The sequence below is a fragment of the Coregonus clupeaformis genome, chromosome 29 (assembly GCF_020615455.1).
Source record: "Coregonus clupeaformis isolate EN_2021a chromosome 29, ASM2061545v1, whole genome shotgun sequence".
In the NCBI taxonomy this organism is placed as follows: domain Eukaryota; kingdom Metazoa; phylum Chordata; class Actinopteri; order Salmoniformes; family Salmonidae; genus Coregonus; species Coregonus clupeaformis.
This window is the reverse complement of record NC_059220.1, coordinates 50,874,749-50,899,200: the sequence shown is the minus strand read 5'-3', so window position 1 is coordinate 50,899,200 and position 24,452 is coordinate 50,874,749. Positions and strand designations below refer to the sequence as shown.

Below are 24,452 nucleotides of genomic sequence, written 5' to 3'. Positions count from 1 at the left end.
ATCATAACTGACATGACAGTGCAATATAGTTTGTTGCCCAGCCTAAAGCTTCGAGAGTGATGTTAGAAAAATGTCTTACCGTGTTAATTGTTTAGGCACAATATAATGTAGCCCAAGTGTCACGCCCTGGCCTTGAGAGACCGGTTTTCTTTAGTTGGTTTGGTCAGGGTGTGTATTTCTATGTGGACATTCTATGTTTGTAGATCTATGTTGGCTGGGTGTGGTTCCCAATCAGAGGCAGCTGTCGATCGTTGTCTCTGATTGGGGATCATACTTAGGTAGCCATTTTGCCTACCTATGTTGTGGGATCTTGACTCCTGTTTGGCTTGTTTGTGTGTAGCCATTGTGAGCTTAACATTACGTTGTTTTTGTTGTTTTGTCGTGTGTTAACTTAGTGAATAAACATGTATGCATTCCACGCTGCACCTTGGTCCAATCCTGTACTCAACGAACGTGACACCAAGGAAAGTCATTGCATGACTCGATTAGACTTTTGAGGAAAAAACAACTTTCAAACTGTACCGGATGCAATGCAAACACAAGAATATACACAATTTGGTTCATAGGAATTCTTCATATTTTATCTTCTTTTGTAGCAAAAATGTTTAAACACATATTCATTTTTTTCTCTTTTCTACAACCTCAGGTCAGAATCGTGACTTTCTCACATCAAGTACACACTTATAGGGTTGTTGTTGATTAACAAAATGGAAGATGACCACGCAACATTGAATGTAGAAATATAATATCTAGAACAGACACAGCTTTATTACAGATTTCTATTTGCGCCGTTATACAGCGTCACCTTCCATTGCGCCAACTAAACACATTCCATGTTGTAAAACCACAGTAAAGCACCTTCTCATTTTTGCTGAACAACAAAATAAAAAGTACTACTGCACAGTTTCCCCTTTTTACATTCTCACCCATAGTTATTGTACAAAAAATGTCATATATACAGAACAGTATACACCAAGAGAAGTAACAAATAAAACAAATATGAAAAAAACTATATTGTAATGCAGCAGAGAGTCAAAGAGAACATTAAAAGGCATCTGAATCTGCACACCATTCTAGAGAGGACTCATCGTTATGAGCTGATCACATTGGCAGTAGTTCAGATAGAAACACATTTTATAATTCATCACGTTCCTATGCAACTTCATACATACGCATTCACAGTCTGTTACTGTAACGTGGAGACAATAGACTAATATTAGAGGATGAAATGAGAAAATAAACCAATAGACGTTTGATATCTTAACAAACAAACCAACATGGTTCTGTGTATTCAGACAGACACTGTATAATTATTTATACATTTGTAGATAAATATCCTTCTCCTTCCCTTTCGTATTAAATTCATTTTTCATAAATTGGATTACAGCAGCATGATGACATTAATTTAAATTGTCGAGGGTTCTCAATAAGTCTCTACTGTGAAACACATGGCTTGTGTATCATTCTGGGGCAAAACAAATCAATGGCCTATACACCAAAAGGGATTTTGATTGATAATTGCATTGAGTGATTCTCCAGGAAATTGACAAATAAGGAAGATTATTTTCATATGATATACTATTTCTGAAATAATCCACTGTATTCAGGCTATATATTTCATATTATTTAGAACCTGAGGTAGAAAATGTGACTATTTTGAAAGTCAACCTCTACATATTTTATTATCACAATGCCCCTAATGAACCAACCATTGATGTTTTGAAATAAATGACCAGGGTTATCAGATAGTGTACATCTAAGATTTCCTTTATGTTTGTGCCAAAATAGAAACCAGGCTGTTATGAAATGTCTTTCTGAGGGGACTGGGTAAATATTTAGTATATTATTCTTGATTTACCATAATTTATATTGTTTTGTTTATTTATGCATAAAGTAGAACTCTCAATAGTGACATCTAAAATTGATAGTAAAAATTACATAAAAAACAAAAGGAAACATGAAAAATTATTCATTTTGTTACATATTTGCTCTCCCATTGCTCTACTGAAGTGCCATTTTCATGCTGCGAGTCTGAAGCAGGGCTCTCCAACGCTGTTCCTGGAGAGCTACCGTCCTGTAGGTTTTCAATCCAACCCTAATCTAGCGCATCTGATTAATAATTAGCTGGTTGATAAGCTGAATCAGGTTAGTTACAAATTGGGTGGGATTGAAAACCAACAGGAGGGTAGCACATCCACTTTGCCAGTCTCGGTAAATCCCCTTGGCATAGAGCTCGAAAGATAAAGACATGGGAAATCCACTTTGAATTCCTCGCTTTTATTTCCCCTGTTTCTCAAAGATACTCCCACATTAATTCAGCGGGATCGGGCATTATTCCATATACTGTATCTGCACAATTCCATAGGGGCTTTGTTCCGTAATGCATACATTTTTTCAAATGCGGTTGAGGACAGGAGTCTTCCCTGCCAGCGAATTGAGAGCGTGGCCAACCCTGGCGATTGATTTGTACAGTCTTAGGAACAACCAACCTGAGTGTTTGTTTCGGTAGAATCTCACGGACAGAAGGACAATAAATAGTATTCACATGGATGAACTTCATGCAGTACAGCACTGTGGATGCCCCAGAGGTGTTATTCCAAATCACTCTTCGGTCCCTTGTTTTTTTTCTGTAAAGTCTGTTTCTCTTTTGACCTTTGACCTCATGGTCCGACCGAAACCCGTGCTCAAACAGTGCTCTCCATCACCCACTCTGAACTCTCGAACGGCGCCTTTTCGCCCTCACTGTCTTCGCTGTCGTCGTACTGCAGTAGCAACCCATTTACCGACAGGCTCCTCTTAGTCCAGATGTTGCTGATGTGACAGGGATAGTTGCTGAGGCTCTGTGCGCCGCCGCTGCTACCCACGTGGCCGTAGTCGAATGAGTGGCTCCTTTTGGGCTTCCCTTCCTGGGGCAGGCCTAGAAAACGCCCCAGCATGGTGGTGGACTCGGCTCGGCCCAGCAAGGGTTCCTTGTCAGACAGAGGGGCCATGGTCACGGCCACCAATGAACTGGAGGTGGTGGTGGAGGAACAAGATGCCCCCTGGTCCCTAGTCGTAGCCGAGCTCCGGAGCTCCAGTGAAGCAAAGGCCCCTAAAAGGTTGTCCAAGTTGGGCCTAGCCTTGGCCGATGATGGCCCCCCGTGCCTCCTCCAATTACTGGTGCTGGGGAGTGTGATGAACTCGCTGTCCCGAAGACTGTACCGATCCCCATTTCCTAATCTGCCTCTAGCGTTGCGACTGTCCAGCGAGTCAGATGAAGACGAGGAGAGGCTGCTCTGGAGCGAGCCACATTTGCATTCCACCACCTCATCCCGTATCACCACCACTGTGGTCGTGATCTGAGGTTTGACCTGCAGTGGTGGGGCACCGTTGAGCCGGTTCAAGTCACCGTTGGTCTGGGAGTACGTGTTGCTAACCACTGGCAGCTTGCTGGACTGGGTGCTGCTGCACACATTGTACCGAACCATGAGGATGATGATGAAGACGAGGAGCGTGGCCACGATGATGCCACCGATCACCAGGATCATAGTGCCGCCCAGGAACTGGCTGTGGAGGGACTGGCACTGCGGGTAGTCGTCACGGGTGATGAACTGGACACAGCCCACTACGTTGGTGGCAGTTAGGGTAGTGGCGGTGTCGTCCCAGATAGCCAGGACACATAGGTCGTACTGCATGTCTTGGACCAGGTTGGTGAGTAAGAAGGCTTTGCTGGCCACGGGAATCATCCTATATAGGAAAGACAAGAGGGGAAACAATAGTGTCAAGTTAGATTAGCATAATTTAGCGTTATTAATTTGTCCCACTGCAAGGGGAGTTCAAGAAGAGGCTAAGGCACTTTTGAGTGGTAAATAACAATGAGTCATTCTACTGGCCCAGGACAGATCAAAGCAACAGCCAAAATGAGGCAAATTAGCTATTTAAATGCACAGAGTCATTTAGAAAGATTACTTCATAAGGCCACAATCTGAGTGATTAAAAATGCGAAGGCCCATAGCTTTTAAAGTGAACTATTCAATGGTCCTTGTGCTTCGATTCCAATTGAGTCTGACTTTTTCCTATTTCATGGTGTAACAAAACCATCCCAATCCAATTTCGCAAAGTGTTATTTTTATTTTTTTGGGTGTATGCAATGATTATTACAGAGTGGCTTCAAGATTAAAGAGAGAAACTGATTCTTTCCCCCAGAAATATTTGCCCCCCCAAAAATCACACAAAAATATTTGAGTCTTTTTAGACCAAACACTAAAGTCAATGCCTGTGTTCATTCCACCAGATTCACTGCCAATCAATCAAACCATAAAAATAATCACTGTTTGTGTAATGTTGACAGCCTGTAATAGAAGCTTTCATTCCGCAAAAACCATCTGTCCCCAGAATGTGGATCACACAGGCAGATTTAATTTGTAAACACAGGCTGAAAATATATAAAGCCATGTTGATATTCAAATGTGTCTGACAATATCAATACATTTCCCTCTCCTAATTAAATCCCAAAGGTTAGGGAGAGATTGGAAAGCCATGGTAGAGCAATCTTTATTCGGTTTGACCTTGTACTAATGCCCAAAGGACAAGACCATGTGACGCTAGTGTGGGAATCGGTAATGAAACATGGTGGCTGAATAAACCATTATAATTACAACGGGCAATTCATCAACTCGCACCATCTCACAAACAAGCCATTTGTATCTACAGGACACCTGAATTGTATTGCAGACGGAAAAATGCAGTCGTACTAAAAGCAACCGACTAGCCTACAGTACACCTGCATTGTATTGCAGACGGAAAAAACACTCATTCAAGCAGCAACTCCCTAGCCACACATGTTCCAATCCATGGTCACTGATGCTCCCTTTTCTTCCCCAAAACTTCCCCAGTTGGATTTGTAATTATACGAGACTTGCCAAATGTGTATCAAAGCCAAGGGAAAGCTAGGGGCTCCAATGGATCCAGATGAGATCTCTTTCTGTATGGTATTCTGTCTAATTGTATCCTTTAAATATACAGTGCATTCGGAAAGTATTCAGACCCCTTGACTTTTTCCAAATTTTGTTTCGTTACAGCCATATTCTAAAATGGATTTAAAATATATAAAACTTTATATATATATTTTTTATGACCAAGCAGAAAAAGGTTTTTATATATTTTTTGAAATATATTAAAAAATAAAAAACTTTAATATAACATTTACATAAATAATCAGACAATTTAATCAGTACTTTGTTGAAGCACCTTTGGCAGTAATTACAGCCTAGAGTCTTCTTGGGTATGACGCTACAAGCTTGGCACACCTGTATTTTGGGAGTTTCTCCCATTCTTCTCTGCAGATTCTCTCAAGCTCTGTCAGGTTGGATGGGGAGCATCGCTGGACAGCTATTTTCAGTTCTCTCCAGAGATGTTTGATCGGGTTCAAGTCCGGGCTGTGACTGGGCCACTCAAGGACATTCAGAGCCTTGTCCCAAAGCCACTCATGCGTTGTCTTGGCTGTGTGCTTAGGGTTGTTGTCCTGTTGGAAGGTGAACCTTCGCCCCAGTCTGAGGTCCTGAGCGCTCTATAGCATGTTTTCATCAAGGATCTCTCTGTACTTCGCTCGGTTCATCTTTCCCTCAATCCTGACTAGTCTCCCAGTCCCTGCCGCTGAACGATATCCCCACAGCATGATGCTGCCACCACCATGCTTCACCGTAGGGATTGTGACAGGTTTCTTCTAGATGTGACGCTTGGCATTCAGAACAAAGAGTTCAATCTTGGTTTCATCACACCAAAGAATCTAGTTTCTCATGGTCCGAGAGTCCTTTAGGTGACTTTTGGCAAAATCCAAGCGGGCTGTGTTGTGCCTTTTACTGAGAAGTGGCTTCCGTCTGGCCACTCTACCATAAAGGCCTGATTGGTGGAGCACTGCAGAGATGGTTGTCCTTCTGGAAGGTTCTCCCATCTCCACAGAGGAACTCTGGAGCTCTGTCAGAGTGACCATCGGGTTCTTGGTCACCTCCCTGACCAAGGCCCTTCTCCCCCGATTGCTCAGTTTGGCCGGGCGGACAGCTCTAGGAAGAGTCTTGGTGGTTCCAAACTTCTTACGTTTAAGAGTGATGGAGGCCACTGTGTTCTTGGGGACCTTCAATGCTGCAGAACTTTTTTGGTACCCTTCTCTAGATCTGTGCCTCAACAGAATCCTGTCTCTGAGCTCTACAGACAATTCCTTCGACCTCATGGCTTGGTTTTTAATCTGACATGCACTGGCAACTGTGGGACCTTATATAGACAGGTCTGTGCCTTTCCAAATCATGTCCAATCAATTGAATTTACCACAGGTGGACTCCAATTAAGTTGTAGAATCATCTCAAGGATGATGAATGGAAACAGGATGCACCTGAGCTCATCGCGAGTCTCATAGCAAAAGGTCTGAATACTTATGTAAATAAGGTATTTCTGTTTTTTATTTTTAAAACATTTGCAAACATTTCAAAAACCTGTTTTCGCTTTGTCATTATGGGGTCTTGTGTGTAGATTGATGAGGATTCTTATTTATTTAATCCATTTTAGAATAAGGCTGTTATGTAACGAAATATGGAAAAAGGTAAAGGGTCTGAATACTTTCCGAATGCACTGTATATACAAAGGTATGTGGACACCCTTTCAAATTAGTGAATTCGGCTATTTCAGCCACACCCGTTGCTGACAGGTGTATAAAATCAAGCACACAGTCATGCAATCTCCAGAGACAAACATTGGCAGTAGAATGGCCTTACTGAAGCCTCAATGACTTCCAATGTGGCACCTGTGAGGATGCCACCTTTCCAACAAGTCAGTTCGTCAAATATCTGCCCTGCTAGAGCTGCCCCGGTCAACTGTAAGTGCTGTTATTGTGAAGTGGAAACGTCAAGGTGCAACAACGGCTCAGCCGCAAAGTGGTAGGCCACACAGAATGGGACCGTTGAGTGCTGAAGTGCGTAGCGTTTAAAAGTCGTCTGTCCTCAGTAGCAACACTCACTACCGAGTTCCAAACTGCCTCTGGAAGCAACCTCAGCACAAGAACTGTTCGTCGGGAGCTTCATGAAATGGGTTTCCATGGCCGAGCAGTCGCACAAAAGCCTAAGATCACCATGCGCAATGCCAGGCGTTGGCTGGACTGGTGTAAAGCTCGCCGCGATTGGAATCTGGAGCAGTGGAAACTCGTTCTCTGGAGTGATTAATCACACTTCACCATCTGGCAGTCTGACAGACGAATCTGGGTTTGGTAGATGCCAGGAGAACACTACCTGCTCGAATGCATAGTGCCAACTGTAAAGTTTGGTGGAGAAGGAATAATGGTCTGAGGCTATTTTTCATGGTTCGGGCTAGGCCCCTTAGTTCCAGTGAAGGGAAATCTTAACGCTACAGCATACAATGACATTCTAGCCGATTCTGTGCTTCCAACTTTATGGCAACAGTTTGGGGAAGGCCCTTTCCTGTTTCAGCATGACAATGCCCCCGTGCACAAAGCAAGATCCATACAGAAATGGTTTGTCGATATCGGTGTGGATGGCCAGCACAGAGCACAGACCTCAACCCAATCGAACACCTTTGGGATGAATTGGAATGCCGACTGCGAGCCAAGCCTAATCGCCCAACATCAGTGTCCGACCTCACTGATGCTCTTGTGGCTGAATGGAAGCAAGTCCCTGTAGCAATGTTCCAACATCTAGTGAAAAGCCTTCCCAGAAGAGTGGAGGCTGTTATAGCAGCAAAGGGGTGACCAACTCCATATTAATAACCATGATTTTGGAATGAGATGTACGACGAGCAGGTGTCCACATACCATACTTTTGGTCATGTAGTGTATCTATAGTACACTACCGGTAAAAAGTTTTAGAACACCTACTCATTCAAGGGGTTTTTATAATTTTTTTTACTATTTTCTACATTGTAGAATAATAGTGTAGACATCAAAACTATGAAATAACACATATGGAATCATGTAGTAACCAAAAAAGTATTAAACAAATCAAAATATATATTATATTTGAGATTCTTCAAATAGCCACCCTTTGCCTTGATGACAGCTTTGCACACTCTTGGCATTATCTCAACCAGCTTCATGAGGTAGTCACTTGGAATGCATTTCAATTAACAGGTGTGCCTTCTTAAAAGTTAATTTGTGGAATTTCTTTCCTTCTTAATGCGTTTGAGCCAATCAGTTGTGTTGTGACAAGGTAGGGGAGGTATACAGAAGATAGCCCTATTTGGTAAAAGACCAAGTCCATATTATGGCAGGAACAGCTCAAATAAGCAAAGAGAAACGACAGTCCATCATTACTTTAAGACATGAAAGTCAGTCAATACGGAAAATGTCAAGAACTTTGAAAGTTTCTTCAAGTGCAGTCGCAAAAACCATCAAGCGCTATGATGAAACTGGCTCTCATGAGGACCGTCACAGGAATGGAAGACCCAGAGTTACCTCTGCTGCAGAGGATACGTTTATTGGAGTTACCAGCCTCAGAAATTGCAGCCCAAAGAAATGCTTCACAGAGTTGAAGTAACAGACACATCTCAACATCAACAGTTCAGAGGAGACTGCGTGAATCAGGCCTTCATGGTCAAATTGCTGCAAAGAAACCAATACTAAAGGACACCAATAAGAAGAAGAGAGTTGCTTGGGCCAAGAAACATGAGCAATGGACATTAGAACGGTGGAAATGTGTCCTTTGGTCTGGAGTCCAAATTGGAGATGTTTGGTTCCAACTGCAGTCTTTGTGAGACGCGGTGTGTGTGAACGGATGATCTCTGCATGTGTATTTCCCACCATAAAACATGGAGTAGGAGGTGTTATGGTGTGGGGGTGCTTTGCTGGTGACACTGTCTGTGATTTATTTAGAATTCAAGGCACACTTAACCAGCCTGGCTACCACAGCATTCTGCAGAGATACGCCATCCCATCTGGTTTGGGCTTAGTGGGACTATCATTTGTTTTTCAACAGGACAATGACCCAACACACCTCCAGGCTGTGTAAGGGCTATTTTACCAAGAAGGAGAGTGATGGAGTGCTGCATCAGATGACCTGGCCTCCACAATCCCCCGACCTCAAACAAATTGAGATGGTTTGGGATGAGTCGGACCGCAGAGTGAAGGAAAAGCAGCCAACAAGTGCTCAGCATTACATTTACATCATTTAGCAGACGCTCTTATCCAGAGCGACTTACAAATCGGTGCATTCAAATTATGATAGCCAGTGGGACAACCACTTTTTTTTTCTTTTTTTTATGGGGGGGTGGGGGAAGAAGGATTACTTTATACTATTCCAGGTATTCCTTAAAGAGGTAGGGTTTCAAGTGTCTCCCGAAGGTGGTCAGTGACTCCGCTATCCTTGCGTGGTGGGGGAGCTTGTTCCACCATTGGGGTGCCAGAGCAGCGAATAGCTTTCACTGGGCTGAGCGGGAACTGTGCTTCCGTAGAGGTAGGGGAGCTAGCAGGCCAGAGGTGGATGAACGTAGTGCCCTCGTTTGGGTGTAGGGTCTGATCAGAGCCTGAAGATAAGGAGGTGCCGTTCCCCTCACAGCTCCGTAGGCAAGCACCATGGTCTTGTAGTAGATGCGAGCCTCAACTGGAAGCCAGTGGAGTGTGCGGAGGAGCGGGGTGACATGCGAGAACTTGGGAAGGTTGAACACCAGACGGGCTGCAGCGTTCTGGATAAGTTGTAGGGGTTTAATGGCACAGGCAGGGAGCCCAGCCAACAGCGAGTTGCAGTAATCCAGATGGGAGATGACAAGTGCCTGGATTAGGACCTGTGGCGCTTTCTGTGTAAGGTAGGGTCGTAATCTACGAATGTTGTAGAGCATGAACCTGCAGCAGTGGCGGCTCCTGAAAAAATTCTCAGGGGGGGCAATTTTTCTGATGATTTAGGTGACCTACACACATTTTAAAAAATATATGTCCAGCAACAACATGAAGACAGGGGCAGCATATAAGTCAATACCAGAAGCATTTATTGACTGATCTCAAAAGTGTTGGCTTACAAAAGCAAAATAAGTTATCACAGTAAAAATAATCAAGGGTGTTCTTTCACATTCCTCAACACTGCATAAACAATATGCATTTCCATAAAACACCTCATCTAATTGTGCCACAAAGTTGACAAGTCCAAGAAAAATACCAGGGTTGTTGGAGCCCTCAGTTTCATCATTGCCTCGCAAAGCTAACTCAAACACTCCGCAAAACTTCACACACTGGATTAGCCGGCTGAGGATGTGGCGGTTCTTGCTAACCTCATCGTTGTGGTGGCGGACAGCTAGCCTGTATCCCTCATCCAGTTGAGTGGCAATGTTCACTCTCCCCAAAGCAGACAATCTCAAACAGCTATCCATGTGGGTCTTTGACAGCTCATGTTTCTTAATCTTTTCTGAAAGATGGTGCATGTCCGTTACACCAGTCGCTGTCCAAGCGGTGCTGTCTGCCGTGCCGCCTTCAGGGTGAAAGAGTAAGCAGGGGTAGCAGAAGACTGCATTAGCTACATCGCAGCCTGCTAGCCAGGTTTTCGTTCGTACCAATTTTTGGAAAATCCTCGGGTGTAGGACTTTCCCCCCTTTAGTAGAAACCTGTTGAATTATTAAATTTGGTCTGGGAGGTCCTAATTGTTTCGTTGCCAATTTATCTTGATTTGTTCGCCGACAAAAAGGAACTTCTTTCAAAGAGACAATCGAGTTGCACTGAACGCTAGCCATCTTGACAGTTGTACGTGAATTGATTGACGCTGCTACCCGCTCTTTTCTTAGTTACGTTCATGGTTATGTTACGTATGACGAAAGCGCGTAAGTGCAAGCCCTCCCGGAACCCATAGAGATTGTATTGAAAGCTCTGATATTTGAAAAAAAAAAGATTTTACATGAGAGTCTATGAGAGACTTCTGGGGCGATTTTCAACCTGACTGAAATCGCCCCAAAAGGGGCGGGGCCATTTAAAGCACGACTTTAGCCTGATTGGACATTTAGTGGCAGATCAGACGTCTAGATTAGAACACTGATAACTACTGTTGCCGTGATATAATTGATTAGAAAAAAAATCCCTTCCTTTTCCCGTTTGGCAGTGCGTCGCCCATATCGCCCTAATGAACACACCGCCCCTGACCTGCAGGATCGGGTCATATGTGGGAACTCCTTCAAGACTGTTGGAAAAGCATTCCAGGTGAAGCTGGTTGAGAGAATGACAAGAGTATGCAAAGCTGTCATCAACGCAAAGAGTGGCTATTTGAAGAATCTCAAATATATAATATATTTTGATTTCTTTAACACTTTTTTGGTTACTACATGATTCCATAAGTGTTATTTCATAGTTTTGATGCCTTCACTATTATTCTACAATGTAGAAAATAGTAAAAATAAAGGTGTTCTAAAATGTTTGACCGGTAGTGTATATGATGACCTTCATTACCCAATATCCCTGTTGAAGTTGGAGTACTTCGAAATCCCTCTATTTGATGTGTTCATTGATGATATTGATTATTGATTGTTTCAGCCTCATCGCCTTAGTTAGCTAGGAGGATCTGTGTGTTCATGGAATGACAATCATGACTCAAAGAGCACAAAGCAAGCACTACTGATATTTGATTCCAATGTTCACCAATGGCACAGAAGTGTCTGGAAATTGACCATCACAGCTTGCTAGTGTTAAACTGATTTCCTGACTCTCTGTGATCATTTAGGATCCCATGGCACTTATCGTAACAGTAAGGTTGTCCTGGCTGTATTCCCAACCTGGCCTCATTCCATCATGGCCACCTAATCATCCCTGTGGTTCACCCAGGTGGGTGCTACACATTGGTTGTGGATGAAGTGACTTCTCTCTTACCATGCAAAGTGCTTTGAGCTACTGGACTAAATAAATCCAATCAAATATTATTCAATTATTATAACATAGCAGAAAAAAGGTCCATCTTTACATGAGAGAGAGAGAAAACACATACTCAAAGTGTTGAAGCACCTTTAATAATCAAACATGGTTATTATTTGTCCTTTTTCTAAGACCCCAATCATCAATAACTTCAATACTTCCCCACTGTGACCGTACATAAATAAATAGCTTTGATCATACAGTGCAGAGAGTTTACCTCCACCGCAGAAGGCTTGCGTTTTCACTAGGCACCACTGGTGGTGTACTTCATTATTCATTCTTAATGGCCTTTTCCATAACCGGGAGGACAGCACGTTGCTTCGTGAGATCTATACGAGGGGCTTTCAACACACAATATACTGATCAAATGTTTAATCATGCGCTACCTCGGGTTAACACATCACTTTGGATATTCTCTGAGAAATTGAACGTTCTAGAAATGTCAGTTAACTAAGAGACGCCATTCTGGGACTAGTGAGATGTTTTTTTCAGGTGACGGAGGTCATTTTCCAAGGGGCCCTGCTCAATATAAAAATAATGGGTTGTTTTATGGATGTACTCAAAAACAAGATTTAAATTTAAGAGTTGAATGTTGGCCAGTTTCCACAAAACGTTCTACATGCCGCAAACTAATGACGTGTCAAATGTATGTCATGAGGATTTCACACTAAAAGGTATTGGGATCAGAAACGGGGGTTGATTGCTAACTTTGGTAATAAATAGTCATTGGCTATTTCCCAATTATATTTCCTTCTTCCCAAAGTGTGCACTTGTTCACATTCCTTCACTGATCTGAAAGGAAATAACTGGTATAAGAAATATGGTGGAAACTCCCACTAGCCCATGCCTCCACCAATCCAATACGTTTAGATTTGTGCAAAGTAGTGACCAAGTGTACACTTCAGGAGAAAATAGATATTATTGAGATGCAACCCAAGAATGTCATGGTCTGTATCTCCTTCCATAGACCACAAATAATCATGGGATCAATAAAGACGGGGTAGTAATGAAAGATCTTTGATTAGTCTATTGCACAATAGATGTGCCATGCTCATATAACACGATACACGTATTACCTATGTGTAACAAGGTGAATCACTGAAGAGTACTAAAGCTATAATCTCCTTATCCAAGTAATTATGGAATATCCACATGAAAAGCTACTATAGAAGAATAATCTCTTATTTCATACCCTGATTAAGGCTCTTTAGCTGAGACGTTAGTCACATAAATCCACACATTTCTGTAGTCTGATAGAATAATAAATACATTATAGTAATTCCAAGGAGAGACTCAAAATGGCTCATGCTACAAAAGGCCACATTAATATAATAACATTGTGTGGGCTGCTTGTGTTTGAGCTGTGGTACCTCCTGAGACAGACCGACACACTGCGTATTTAAGCATGGGGTCTTGTCTATTTGGTTGTGTGTTTTTTCCTCTATGGGATTATTAGCTGAGAAAGGAAGAAAATTAGCATCTGATGAAAACCGTAGGGTTGAGAGCTTTACATCACATGCTGAGGGCTCATGTGCGTTGGAAAATAAATAAATGTTCACTATGACAGTTGTGGCTCAGATGATGCGGTTCCTAGAAGCATGTTACTGGTGATAACACTACACTGGTGGGCTCAATGTCATCCTGGAATCACCTCAAATGTATTTTTGAAAACACTGGCCATTGGAAAAGGACATGAAGTCACAAACAACAAATCAGAACATATCTTAATCTTAACACAATCAAGTCCAATGGACATGAATTCATTGATATTGTATTTCACTATCATTTAATGGATATTGATAAGCATATTTTAACACAGCAAAGTCATTAAGACAAGTCCTTAATAATACTCAATGTTATTCATTTATCCTCCCTGGGTAATTACTTTGCTGTTGCAAATTAATGAGCAATGGAAATGTAAGCTGTCCGACTGAGATATGGAAGAACCAGTCATTTTACAACAACACTGCTCCAGATGAATAAGTCCAGAGCTTTATACAGTGCCTTCAGAAAGTATTCACACCCCTTTACTTTTTCCACATTTTGTTGTGTTACAGCCTGAATTTAAAATTGATTACATTTAGATTTTGTGTCATTGATCTATACACAATACCCCATAATGTCAAAGTGGAATTATGTTTGTAGAACATTTTCGAAATTAAGGAAAAATGAAAAGCTGAAATGTCTTGAGTCAAGTTCAGGAGTAAAAATGTGCATAACAAATCGCATAGTTGTTGCATGGACTCATTCTGTGTTCAATAATAGTGGTTAACATGATTTCTGAATGACTACCCCATCTCTGTACCCCGCACATACAATTATCTGTAAGGTCCCTCAATCGAGTAGTGAATATCAAGCACAGATTCAACCATAAATGCCTCGCAAAGAAGGGCACAGATTGGTAGTTGTGTAAAAATAAAAATAAACAGATGCTGAAAATCCCTTTGATCATGCTGAAGTTATTTATTAGGCATTAGATGTCACTACAAAGATACAGGTGTCCTTCCTAACTCAGTTGCCGGAGAGGAAGGAAACTGTGCAGGTATTTCACCATGAGGCCAATGGTGATTTTAAAACAGTTACAGAGTTTAATTGTTGTGATACGAGAAAACTGAGGATGGATCAACAATATTGTAGTTACAGCACAATACTAACCTAAATGACAGACTGAAAAGAAGGAAGCTTGTACAGAGTAAAAATATTCCAAAACATTCATCCTGTTTGCAACAAGGCACTTAAGTAATCCTGCAAATAATGTGGCAAATAATACAAAGCATTACATGTTTGGGGCAAATCCAACACAACACAACACATCACTGAGTACCACTCTTCATATTTTCAAGCATGGTGGTGGCTGCATCATGTTATGGGTATGCTTCTAATTGGCAAGTAGATAATGGTGCCGTAGGGGATGGCCGCCGTTTTACGGGCTCCTGACCAATTGTGCTATTTTGTGTGTTTTTTTGCAGTTATTTCGTTTTCTGTACATCATGTTTCCGCCATCGTTTCTTGTGACCGAAAAGGACTTCTGGACATCAGAACAGCGATTACTCACCTCAAACTGGATGAGGATTTTTTCTTTAATGAATTGGACACAAAGAATATACTGCTCCTCCCAGACCAGGCCCAAATCCCCGTCATTCGCATGAAGAAGAGACACCGTTACAGAGGTCGTAGAGCCTGATGCCTGGCGAGACTGCGTTGGCGAGTGGATAATCCGCCTTTACCCTCTGTTCTACTGGAGAATAAACTGGATGAGCTCCGTTCGAGACTATCCTATCAATGGGACATTAAAAACTGTAATATCATATGTTTCACCAAGTCGTGACTGAACAAGGAAATTGATAATATACAGTTAGCTGGGTTTTCCATACCTCGGCAAGAGAGAACAGCATCCTCCGGTAAGATCAGGGAGGTGGTGTGTGTCCCTTTGTCAACAACAGCTGGTGCGCAATCTCTAATATTAAGGAAGTCTTGAGGTTTTGCTCGCCTGAGTTAGAGTACCTCGTGATAAGCTGTAGACCACACTATTTACCAAGAGAGTTTTCATCTATATTCTGCGTAGCTGTCTATTTACCACCACAAACCGATGCATGCACTAAGACCGCACTCAACGAGGCCATGAGCAAACAAGAAAATGCTCATCCAGAAGCGGCTCTCCTAGTGGCCGGGGACTATAATGCAGGAAAACTGAAATCCGTTTTACCTCATTTCTACCAGCAACTAGAAAAAAATAATAATCTAGATAATCTTTACTCCACACACAGATTTGCTAAAGCTGACCATGACTCTATCCTCCTGAGTCCTGCTTACAAGCAAAAACTCAAACAGGAAGTACCAGTGACGTGCTCAATATGGAAGTGGTCCGATGAAGCGGATGCTAAGCTACAGGACTGTTTTGCTAGTACAGACTGGAATATGTTCCCGAGATTCATCCGATGGCATTGAGGAGTATACCACATCAGTTACCGGCTTCATTAATAAGTGCATTGACGACGTCGTCCCCACAGTGACCGTACGTACATATCCCAACCAGAAGCCATGGATTACAGGCAACATCCGCACTGAGCACACCCCCATTCACATCGACGGGGCTGTCGTGGAGCAGGTCGAGAGCTTCAAGTTCCTTGGTGTCCACATCATGTTCCAAACACACCAAGACAGTCGTGAAGAGTGCACGTCAATGCCTATTTCCCCTCAGGAGGCTGAAAAGATATGGCATGGGTACTCAGATCCTCGAAAAATACTAACACGCTACCAGGACCTCTATACCAGGCAGTGTCAGAGGAAGGCCCAACATCTTTTCAAAGACTCCAGCCACCCAAGTCATAGGCTGTTCTCTGTGGTACTGCATGGCAAGTGGTACCGGAGCACCAAGTCTGGGACCAAAAGGCTCTTATCAACTAATACCCTCAAGCCATAAGACTGCTGAACAGATAATCAAAATGCTACCCAGACTATTTACATTGACCCCCTTATTTTATTATGATTATATTAAAACATTTTGCACACACACACACACACTCACAAACATACATTCACATTCCTTCACACACGCTGCTGCTCCTCTCTGTTTATTATGTATGCATAGTCACTTTACCCCTACCTACACGCACATATTACCTCCATTACCTCGACTAACCCATACCCCTGCACATTGATTCAGAACCGGTACCCCTTGTATATACAGTGCATTCGGAAAGTATTCAGACCCCTTGACCTTTTCCACATTTTGGTACGTTACAGCCTTATTATAAAATGGATAAAATTGAAATACACACAATACCCCATAATGACAAAGCGAAAACAGGTTTTTAGAAATGTTTGCACACAGCCAAGACAAGGCAGGAGTGGCTTCGGGACAAGTCTTTGAATATCCTTGAGTGGCCCAGCCAGAGCCCGGACTTGAACCCGATCGAACATCTCTGGAGAGACCTGAAAATAGCTGTGCGGTGACGCTCCCCATCCAACCTGACAGAGCTTGAGAAGATCTGCAGAGAAGAACGGGAGAAACTCCCCAAATACAGGTGTGCCAAGCTTGTAACGTCATACCCAAGAAGACTCTAGGCTGTAATCACTGCCAAAGGTGCTTCAACAAAGTACTGAGTAAAGGGTCTGAATACTTATGTAATTGTTTTTATTTTTATTTTATTTTACCTTTATTTAACTAGGCAAGTCAGTTAAGAACAAATTCTTATTTACAATGACGGCCTACACCGGCCAAACCCGGATGACGCTTGGCCAATTGTGCGCCGCCCTATGGGACTCCCAATCACGGCCGGTTGTGATACAGCCTGGAATCGAACCAGGGGGTCTGTAGTGACGCCTCAAGCACTGAGATGCTGCGCCACTCAGGAGCCCTCGGGAGTGATATTTCCATTTTTTATTTTATAATACATTTGCAAAAATGTATGTTTTTGCTTTGTCATTATGTGGTATTGTGTGTAGATTGATCAGGGGAAAAAACAATTGAATACATTTTAGAATAAGGCTGTAAAGTAACAAAATGTGGAAAAAGTCAAGGGGTCAGAATACAGCTATAAACACAGGCATAATCCTACAGGAAAACCTGGTTCAGTCTGCTTTCCACCAGACACTGGGAGACTAATTCACCTTTCAGCAGGACAATACCCTAAAGCACAAGGATAAATCTGCACTGCAGTTGCTTACCAAGATGACATAGAATGTTCCTGAGTGGCCTAGTTACAGTTTTGACTTAAATCGGCTTGAAAATCTATGGCAAGACTTGAAAATGGCTGTCTAGCTTGACAGAGCTTGAATAATTGAATGGGCAAATATTTTACAATCCAGGTGTGCAAAGCTCTTAGACTTAACCAGAAAGATTCACAGCTGTAAGGTGTCAAAGGTGTTTCTATAAAGTATTGACTCAGGGGTGTGAATACTTACAGTATGTAAATTTGACATTTATGTATTTAATTTTTCAATCAATGTGCAAATATTTCTAAAAACATGTTTTCACTTTGTCATTATTGGGTATTGAATGTAATCAATTTTGAATTCAGGCTGTAACACAACAAAATGTGGAATAAGTCAAGGGGTATGAATACTTTCTGAAGGCACTGTATACAGTATTCATAACTTGGAACTGCAATATGTTCAGCGCCAGTCTATGTAAACACGTTTGCAGAAATGCTGGGATAAGAATGCATTCATATAAATTGTGGGTGGGTGGAAAAACAGTTGAGTCACCCGCCCGCCACATTCATTGGACAGAGAAAAGATGTAGCTATATTGAGGAAATTATATTACTTCTTGGTCTGTAAGAGAGCACCGTGAAAAAACGAGCACTGAATGTGCCTGGTAAGCAAATCAGATAAACATATTATATTATTGTATTCTTAAGAGACGATGAGTTCTATTCAGTCTTTTGAGCAAAGTAATATCTGTGCATGATTTCAATATCGCATTCCCCAAGCAAACCAATAAGCAACAGCAGATCTCCATAGTGTCCACTCTCCGTTGTTAAACAATTCAGAATCCGGGACTTGCATAAGAGGTAAATCTCACAGGGCTAGGGCACGTCGGCCATTAAAAGGTAAAGTATTGCTAAGGGGGTACATTGGTATTCAATTTCAAGTGTTTACGAAGGTTTTACGATCTATACATAACTTACTGTAACTGCATTCAGCAACAGCCCAGTGGCCGCTTTACCAATTCCCGCACAATTATTTTATTAATATAACGGTAGTAAATATCCAGGGACAGTCCCTCAGCATACTTAACCACATCAAGCTATAGGGAGGCAGGGGAGATATATGGTTTATTCCCAGGCCTGCTAGTCTAGATCTGCCAATGTGTTTCCCTTAACTTCTTATAGCGATGGAGTCAGATACAGGGCCGGGTAACTGTTCCTAGTGCAATTCTAATGCTATTAGGTTTGAACATGCTGTTACTAGTGTAATTACAACGTTACTACACAGGCAACCTAAATGTAAAGTGTTGTACTGCCAGGCTAATTATCATTATACTCATGTGTGTTTTCTGTTCATTTGTTGTAGTGGGAACATTTGTGGTTGTTTGGACCTCTTCCATCACTAAAGCAAGTGCTTATTTTTTTTAAGCTGGAAAATGTTTGGATGGCAGGGATATTTTACAGAGTGAATGTCACAAAGCCTACAGATTTATTTCTAAAAAAGTATTCTATTTATTCCTAATTGTCTAGGGCATTGGGATTGGGATAATAGTTGTGGTTGGTTTCACTTTGATGAAACATTTGCACTGCAAGTGTGAGGTGAAGTGCCTGGCTCAGTGCTTGTTAATTGCAGGCGTAGGTATTGTTATTCTCTGAAGAATCTCTTGTCTGCATTGGGTTATCAAAAGCAAACGTTTAGGAAAGTGTCAAGAGGACATGCTGTCAATACTGTTTGGGTAACACCTAAGAGCAGTAGGCTACATGTCGGATGTATTTAGCAATTCATTGGCGACAGACTGGTTACGAACAACTGAAGTGTTCTAAAGTTCTAAAGACAAATGGGGACCCTAGAGACTTGTTAAGCTGTATTGTGATCTTGCAACCACCTCTGATCAAACCATCAAGTCTATAAAAACAAAGTCACACGTAATGTTATTTACCTGTAAATCAGGACTTCATCTTCGGAGCAGTTGTACTGGAGCTGGTACATCTTGACCTTGGGTGCTGTTTTGCTAACAGTCCACTTGACCAGAGCAGAGGATGCGGACACCTCAGATACGGATACCACCTTTTCCGGTGCAGGCTTGGACTCCCCCTTACTGGTCTTGGTAGAGCTGGTGATGTCCGAGAGCCGGGACTTGGGCTGTGCGGTGCGGTTGGTACCATTGCTGAGGTGGGGCAGTTGAATGATGGACAGTTCTATAGAGGCGGTCGATTCCCCTGCTGCGTTGGCTGCGATGCAAGTGAAGGTGCCGTAATCCTTGGACGTGGTGATGGTAATATCCAGGGTGCCATTATCGTACACAGTCGCTCGAGACGAATTGCTAATCATACGGTAGTCTGGGGTGACCCAGTGTATGATCGGCATTGGGTCACCGATAGCTTTGCAGCGCAGGCTAGCCGTTTGGCCCTCCAGCACTAACAACTTGTGCGTATGTTGGGTGATCAGGGGCGGTTCACAGACAAACTCCTCTTCCCGCACATACCAGAAGTAGCGTCCCTTTAGATTGGAAGGGGAAGCGCAGGTCTCCATATCGTCCTCTCGGTCCAGCCTCCGGAGCCAAAGCACTTCACAGTTGCAATGCAGTGGGTTTCCCCCGAAGCTCAGGGAAAGCTGAGGGGCGTAGGGAGTGGTCAGTATTACGTTAGTCTGGGAACGGGCGAAGATAGGGTCCGGCGGGAGCTTCTGGAGCCGGTTGGATGTGAGGTCCAGGCGCGCCAGCTTGTCCAGGTCTGTAAACGTCCCCTCTGCGATGTGCGAGATGAGGTTATGATCAAGACTCAACTGGTGGAGGTTGACCATCTTGCGGATGGACTCCCAAGGTACGCCCCGCAAGTTATTGTAGGACAGGTCCAGGTCTTCCAGTGTCAGCATCAGATCGTCAAAGGCCACCTTGGAGATGCGGTTGAGCTGGTTGTTGTTGAGGATGAGGTGCTGCAGGTTGACAAGGCCACGCAGGTCATCCGGACCCAGCTCGGTCAGGCGGTTACTGTCCAGGTGCAAAGAGCGCAGGGTCTCCAGGTCGAGGAAGGAGAAAGGCTGGATGGCGCTGATGGTGTTGCGGGACAAGGTGAGGTCCACCAGGCCCGTCATGTTGGCAAAGTCCTGCGGTGTGACCTTGAGGATGAAGTTTCCGCCCAGGCGGAGCTCCACGGTCCGCCGGTCTATGTCCAGAGGCACAAAGAGCAGTCCTTTGGATGGGCAGAGGGTACCCAGGGACTCAGACAGGTTCTGGCAGACACAGTACTTGGGGCATGCGTGGGCCATCATCACTGCGGTTCCCAGAAGCAGGAGGCTGCTGAGCACTTTGTCCATGATAGATCATATGCAGGGACCTACGAAAGACAGAGAAGAGAAGAGCATGGTAAGATAATTTTGTCCAAGTAATGACGAAAGACCTTACAGAGAAAGGAGGCACAGATGATTAAATTACATACTTTCATCAGTGGTCGAAAGTTCATCACACTCAGCCCTTTATTCAGTAAAATAAAGACACATTAGGACCACCAATATGTGAGGAACCATGTGCAGTTGGTGACCATTTGCAATAGCATTATGTTAGTAAGCAGGTTTATGGGCAATTTGCTTTATCTGTGGCCATCATAGTTATTAACTTACAGTATGTACTGTGCATGAGTCCCAGTCACATCATACCTAGAGAATATTTAAACCAAATCAGTAACCAGGACATACAAATGTATATTCTTCCTACATGTTTGAAAGCATGTTTGAATAAATACACTGTTACTGTAAGTCTCCTTTTGTTTAAAAATTATAGCATTTCATAATTTAGTCCATTCAATTAATGTACATTCTTGCAGTGCAAAGACAACTGCGTTTTTAATTCACTTTGGAAACCTGGTAACCAACCGGGTCTCTAGTCACAATATGCTCTCCCCCGGATGCATTGTGAATTGCTTTTTCAAAGTAGTTTTAAGTTCGGCTTATACATTTACAATGACCCAATTGCTAATATGATGTTGTTTAGGCACTTAAAACGAATCTATCAGTCTTAAAATTACAGTTGTTGAGCAGGAGAAACTACAGTAGTTCTAGCTTTAACTGCACTGGTCACACTAGTCAAATATTGAGGAGCATAATATTAGAATATTACTCCACCCAGCAGGAGTCAAATAGCAAATCTCTCTCTCCTAACACTGTTCCTCAATCATTATGTTTCTCTCCAGATGTAATGGCAATTTGCATTTGAGGACTGTTTTGTAGGTGATATAGAAACATATTATATGGCATTTTAATTTCATTCTCAGGACATTTGAACAGCATTTATTCATACGAACATAACCATATATTTTACACTTCATATGTTGTCAATCTGCACACGTGGGGAGTGAACCTGCAGTGTTTGATTCTGTAGACGGATCATTAACCCTCTGCGCCACCAGGAGATAGTTGTGGCCTTGTGGGGGTTTTTCAGTGAAATATGGTCAATCAGGACACAGAACACAGAACAGTTAATAAAATGTTCCCATCCTCTTCATATGCTGTGTACTTGTAACACTGTATTTTATGATTTTCTTTCTTCATCATGTGTTTGTTCTCACAATGTTACCACAACCTAATTAAACATTCTGGGAACCTTTAAAGAACAGACTAAATATGTTCTGGGAAATTTCTTGTAACATCAGGAGAATGTTTTACAGATGTTGTGCACAACATTTTAGTGAATGTTAGGATAACATTCTAATTATATTTCATCTAAAACATTTTATCTATTTGTTATCATCCTAATGTTAGATAAAACCCTAACTAGAACTTAATGGGAATCTTAGCTAATGTTCTGGGAATGTTCCCAGTTTGTTGGGCTGACTCTTCCAAGTCTCGAGCAAATGTATGGCCGCATTCGGCTTCCTCTGACGCCATTTAATTCCCGCTGACATTTGTATAATTAATTCAAAATACACGCAAAACTTTAAATATGTTTTAATAGGGCCATTCGTTACTGCCAAGCCCAGCCCTCGGAGGAACATATAGGGGGGCCTGCCATGGTCGCCTGCCTCGAGTTTCTGGCACATGGGATAGTCGTCTTAATTTGCTAGATTCAAGGCATAAATCATAACTCATTACTATCATCTGTTATTCTATTTTTTTTTTTAATGCACCAAACAACCACTCCTTATCATCTACCTCTTGCAATACCCCCTTTGCCTGTATACTGTGGTTTTCCATAACTCATAATTATGATGCATTATATGTGACAACCTCGCTTCTTGCCAATACCAGTTTTTAAATTATACCATTTAGCACTGCCACATTTGGACTGAGTGTCACACGGAGGTAATTGGAGGCAGACAGCAGGAAGGAATGAGCATTTCAATTATGGGGAATCCACAGGTACCAAAGCTCACGTTAGCTAGATACCATGCTAACAACAGTTAACTGTAGGCCATTGGCATTTAGGGTCAATAGAGGGCATGCATTTGGATACTTGCTTGCTAGCTAGCCAATCATAAGATATAGATGGCCAGCTTGCGTTCAATAATGTTTCAACTCGAACTGGCTAGCTAACATTAGCTAGCTAGCCAACTCAATTCAGCTCGGACAAAGATGTTGATGATAACTAACCTGGATTTGCACGTTAGGTAGCTAGCTAGCTAGCAGTCAGGGGCTTCGTCTGCTAACCCAAAACAACATGCTTGTTCTCATAAAAGGTTATCGTGTATTTTTTAGGGCAAAAATAAAGGAAGGATGGTACTTGTCTACTACAAATATAGCTATGTTTATTGAGTGTTGATATTTATTTTTCATTCACAGGCTACGTACAAAACCTGGCGGATTTGTTGTTTAGCAAAGTCGTGCGAACCCCTCTACCATATCAGGAGCTGTTACAGAAGGCGGAGGCAGTGGCCAGACACCAGTCCTGCTTCAGATTAATGGAGGACACTTGAATCAGGTTGGTTTAATGGTCAAAATATTATCTGTCCTCTAATTCATCTAACCACTATTGATAATGTAATCAGTGCTGTGTGTACAGTACTCACATCAAACCACACCCCCAACACAACTCTTGTTTTGCTTCAGTCATGGCCGCTAGCGTTCTTAATGAGCAATATGAAAAATGAGGCCAAATCAGGAAGTTCAGCCCCCCTTTAAATGAGCATGACAACTACCAGCATGCCAAGGTTTCCAACATGAAACATACAAGTAGACAGCTAGATTATATGAATGCAGTTTTCACATATCTCCATATGGCACCTGCATGATTAAACTATACAGCTGATGATGACCCTAAAGGGGAGAAAGTGCATTTGAGATTCAATTAAATCAATTGGCAGCACATTTGAGATGTAACTTCATAAAATAAAAATGTTAAACTTGCATAAACCAATGCATTTCAGACCTCATATGTCCTACTACACTTTACATTCCAGAACACTTTTCCAAATTGACATTGTAGAATATTTCGGCACTCACATCTCTGCAGACAGATGTAAGGTGCAGTACTCTCTCCATATCTAAAACGTCTTGTGTTATCCAGCATTAGGTTTAAAATATCTAAAATGCCTTTCAGATACAGATGTTTCGTTCTATGGTATGTCTACAGTATGTGAACCTTCATTAACTCTACAGTATGTGAACCTTCATTAACAAGACTGTTAACTCAATCCCTCCATTTACCCAGTAGGCAGCCCTTTTCCTCTCCAGCCGTCAATCACGTTCCCTATTAGGGTTTTCGCTTCGCACTCATTTTAAATTCTAGTGGTACTACATTAATCTGGAGAAATATTAGCAGGATAATTGCCTACTCCACTCCGTGCTATGTGACCCTCTCAGAACACCGTAGTTCACCCCCCACTGGTTCCCGCTGTGAGAGCTGTCAGTTGTGATGACAGACACCTCTTCTCACCTGGAGTAGTCAGTTTGATGCGTGCAGTATCTGCCTGCAACAGATTATATAAAACTGAGAAGATTTTGACTTC

General features: G+C 42.4%; 1 protein-coding gene across 1 annotated transcript in view; it reads right to left on the bottom strand.

Annotated features, from left to right (window-relative positions):
• Positions 1 to 583: 583 nt before the first annotated feature.
• LOC121545188 (leucine-rich repeat and fibronectin type-III domain-containing protein 2) overlaps positions 584 to 24,452 on the bottom strand; it is a 195,846-nt gene continuing 171,977 nt past the window's right edge. Inside the window, exons 4-5 of the mRNA XM_041855647.2 lie at positions 19,454 to 20,849; positions 584 to 3,726 (exon numbers count right to left, since the gene is read on the bottom strand). Of these exons, the coding sequence (XP_041711581.1) occupies positions 2,685 to 3,726; positions 19,454 to 20,829 (2,418 nt within the window). The 5' untranslated portion in view covers positions 20,830 to 20,849 and the 3' untranslated portion in view covers positions 584 to 2,684. The remainder of the gene's footprint in view (positions 3,727 to 19,453; positions 20,850 to 24,452) is intronic.